The sequence below is a fragment of the Austrofundulus limnaeus genome, unplaced genomic scaffold (assembly GCF_001266775.1).
Source record: "Austrofundulus limnaeus strain Quisiro unplaced genomic scaffold, Austrofundulus_limnaeus-1.0 Scaffold53, whole genome shotgun sequence".
Lineage (NCBI taxonomy): Eukaryota > Metazoa > Chordata > Actinopteri > Cyprinodontiformes > Rivulidae > Austrofundulus > Austrofundulus limnaeus.
Genome location: NW_013952455.1, coordinates 255,276 through 257,643, shown reverse-complemented (window position 1 = coordinate 257,643; position 2,368 = coordinate 255,276). Strand labels below are relative to the sequence as shown.

The 2,368-nt window shown below is 39.0% G+C and overlaps 1 protein-coding gene across 3 annotated transcripts in view; it reads right to left on the bottom strand.

The window, feature by feature from the left end:
• Positions 1-2,204, bottom strand: part of caskin1 (CASK interacting protein 1) — a gene marked incomplete in the record, with an annotated part of 59,042 nt that extends 56,838 nt beyond the window's left edge. For 2 of the 3 annotated variants that reach the window (XM_014008812.1, XM_014008813.1), the window contains 2 exon segments: positions 735-880; positions 2,107-2,192. In XM_014008812.1, the coding sequence (XP_013864266.1) occupies positions 735-878 (144 nt within the window). 3 annotated transcript variants of the gene reach the window in all.
• Between the last annotated feature and the right edge of the window lie 164 nt (positions 2,205-2,368).

Sequence of the window (2,368 nt, the reverse complement as noted above, 5' to 3'; positions counted from 1 at the left end):
AATATATCAGGATATATCGTATCGTGACCCCTCTGTCATGATATGTATCGTATCGCCAAATTCTTGCCAATACAAAGCAGAACACAGCTAAATGTATCAAAAGTATGTCTTTAATATTAGAATTTTCTGAGACAATGAATTTTGGTTTTTCGGTGTTTTTTTTTTTACAGTATGAAGTTTTTATTTATTAGAATTTTTGGACCCAAAAAATCGCAATATATCGCCTTGTTTACAGTATCAAAATATTTCGGGATATATCGGGATATATCGTATCGTGACCCCTCTGTCATGATACGTATCATATCGCCAAATTGTTGCCAATTCACAGCCCTACTACTGATATTGGCTAACCATCTTCTCAACAGGTCAGGTTTGTCTAACAGGAACCTGAAAACAGTAAATAATAATAAAATTTCACCTACGTAGGACACCAAAGTGGCTAGAGCTGGTCCTGGACAGGGTGGTCCAAGCACAGTTAAAACTAGAGGAGTCAGTTCTAAAACAGGTTTAATCTCTAAAGTTTTAATGCAGTTTATACAACATTATATCAATAATACCCTATTCTGTTATTTGAAAGAGCAAAGTGCAGCGGTCCTAAGAGCCTGGCATTTTAGTCTGAATATTTTTGTATAATTAAACAGACAACAATGTTAAGGTTTAAATTTTGAGGAATGTTTTTTTAAACTCAACTTCACTGTGACACAGTTAACACAGAGGAGCATCAGGTCACTCACCACGTCATAGTGGCCGTGCTGTGCCGAGAGGTGAAGTGGAATCTGTCCCTCGTCTGATTGGCTGTTGACAGACGAGCCTGCCTTCAGCAGCATCTTCATCGGCTCCGCCTTCCCCTGCCAGGCCGCGTAGTGCAGCGGCCGCATGCCTGCAGCACAGAGCACGTGAGTCAAACCTGATGGGAGCTGTTTGTTCTCTAAACACAGCTGTGTGAAAGCTCAGAATTCATGGATCATTCATTATTTCCATTTTCACTTGACAAAAATAAAATCCAAAAACTGAAGAAGGGATTATTTTTACCAGCTTGTGGTTTTGCTCCCCAATTATTTGACATAAAACCTGTTATAACTCAGAGCAATTAGATTAAAAAAAAAGCACAAAACTTTTGTTGATTCTAAGTTTACTTTCTTAGTTACAAAAAAGGGGTTAGGATTAAAAAAAACTGAAACGGCTCGATCACCTCTGTGGACCAGCCTGGACCTCGAGATAAATGGTCAGTTGATCATTAAATCTGAGGGGATCTGGAGGGCACATAACTTAAAATTTAAAATCAGTTCTTTGACAAACAAGGAGTCAGTGAAGGGAATCCATCACCATGGTCGCTTTTTTGTTCATGTTAAAAAATGCGCTGCAGTCTTCTGAACCAACAGAGGCCGGCCTGGCTAACACCGACAGAGTTACATTAATCCAGTGAGGAGGTAATAAAAATGTGAATCATCCATTCAAAGKCAATAAAAGATAAAACAAATTTTCCTCTCGATAAAATCTCTAGTAAACAATCTCTTTACTACAAAACTATAAAATTTGTTTCTCAAGGCTAAACATATAGCATAGTCTAAATATATAACAGCATAGCAACATTTGTCTGGCCCAGTTCTGGTCCACACAATACACTCAACACTCTAACACAAGATACCACAAAGAATGACAGCCCTTTGATGGCCCAGATGTGGTTTGCCAGAGGTGGTCCATGAATGGGAAAGCACAGTATAAACCAAACCACAACCGAGCCAGTAGTGGCATTGACGAAATGTGGGCTATCATTGGCAGACCTGGCCCACATCCAGTTGATGGACCACTTGCCATGCCAGCRGTGCTAGCTTGACACCTGATTTGGCCCACACCTGTCTGCTGTGTGGGTTTATTTTATATCTGTAGACTGGGAAGACTAGAAAGTACCTGTTGGGTCACGTTAACTCGATCAGTTCATTATTTCAATCAAATTCTGTCCTGTGCTTGTTAAGCCAAATAACAAAGGCATGAAAACAAGGCCTTGGATCAAATATAATATAATAATTGCTCATATATTTTTAGTTTTTTTCTGCACAATCTGGATTTCTTTTTATCTTCTGTGTGTTTGTGTTCGCTCCTCACCTTTCTGGTCTCTGATGTCAACGTTCGCCTGTGACTCCACCAGCAGGGAGATGAGCTCAACGTTCCCATTAAGAGACGCATGATGCAGCGGAGAAAACCTGCAACACAAACACACAAACACACAAATTAGATTTAGATTCCAGCACCGAGCTCGTTCTGCGTCAGACTGGTACTCCAATCACATTATTTATTTATTTATTTATTTATTTGTTTATTTATTTTCTCATGTATTTATTTATTTATTTATTTTTATGTAAAGCCA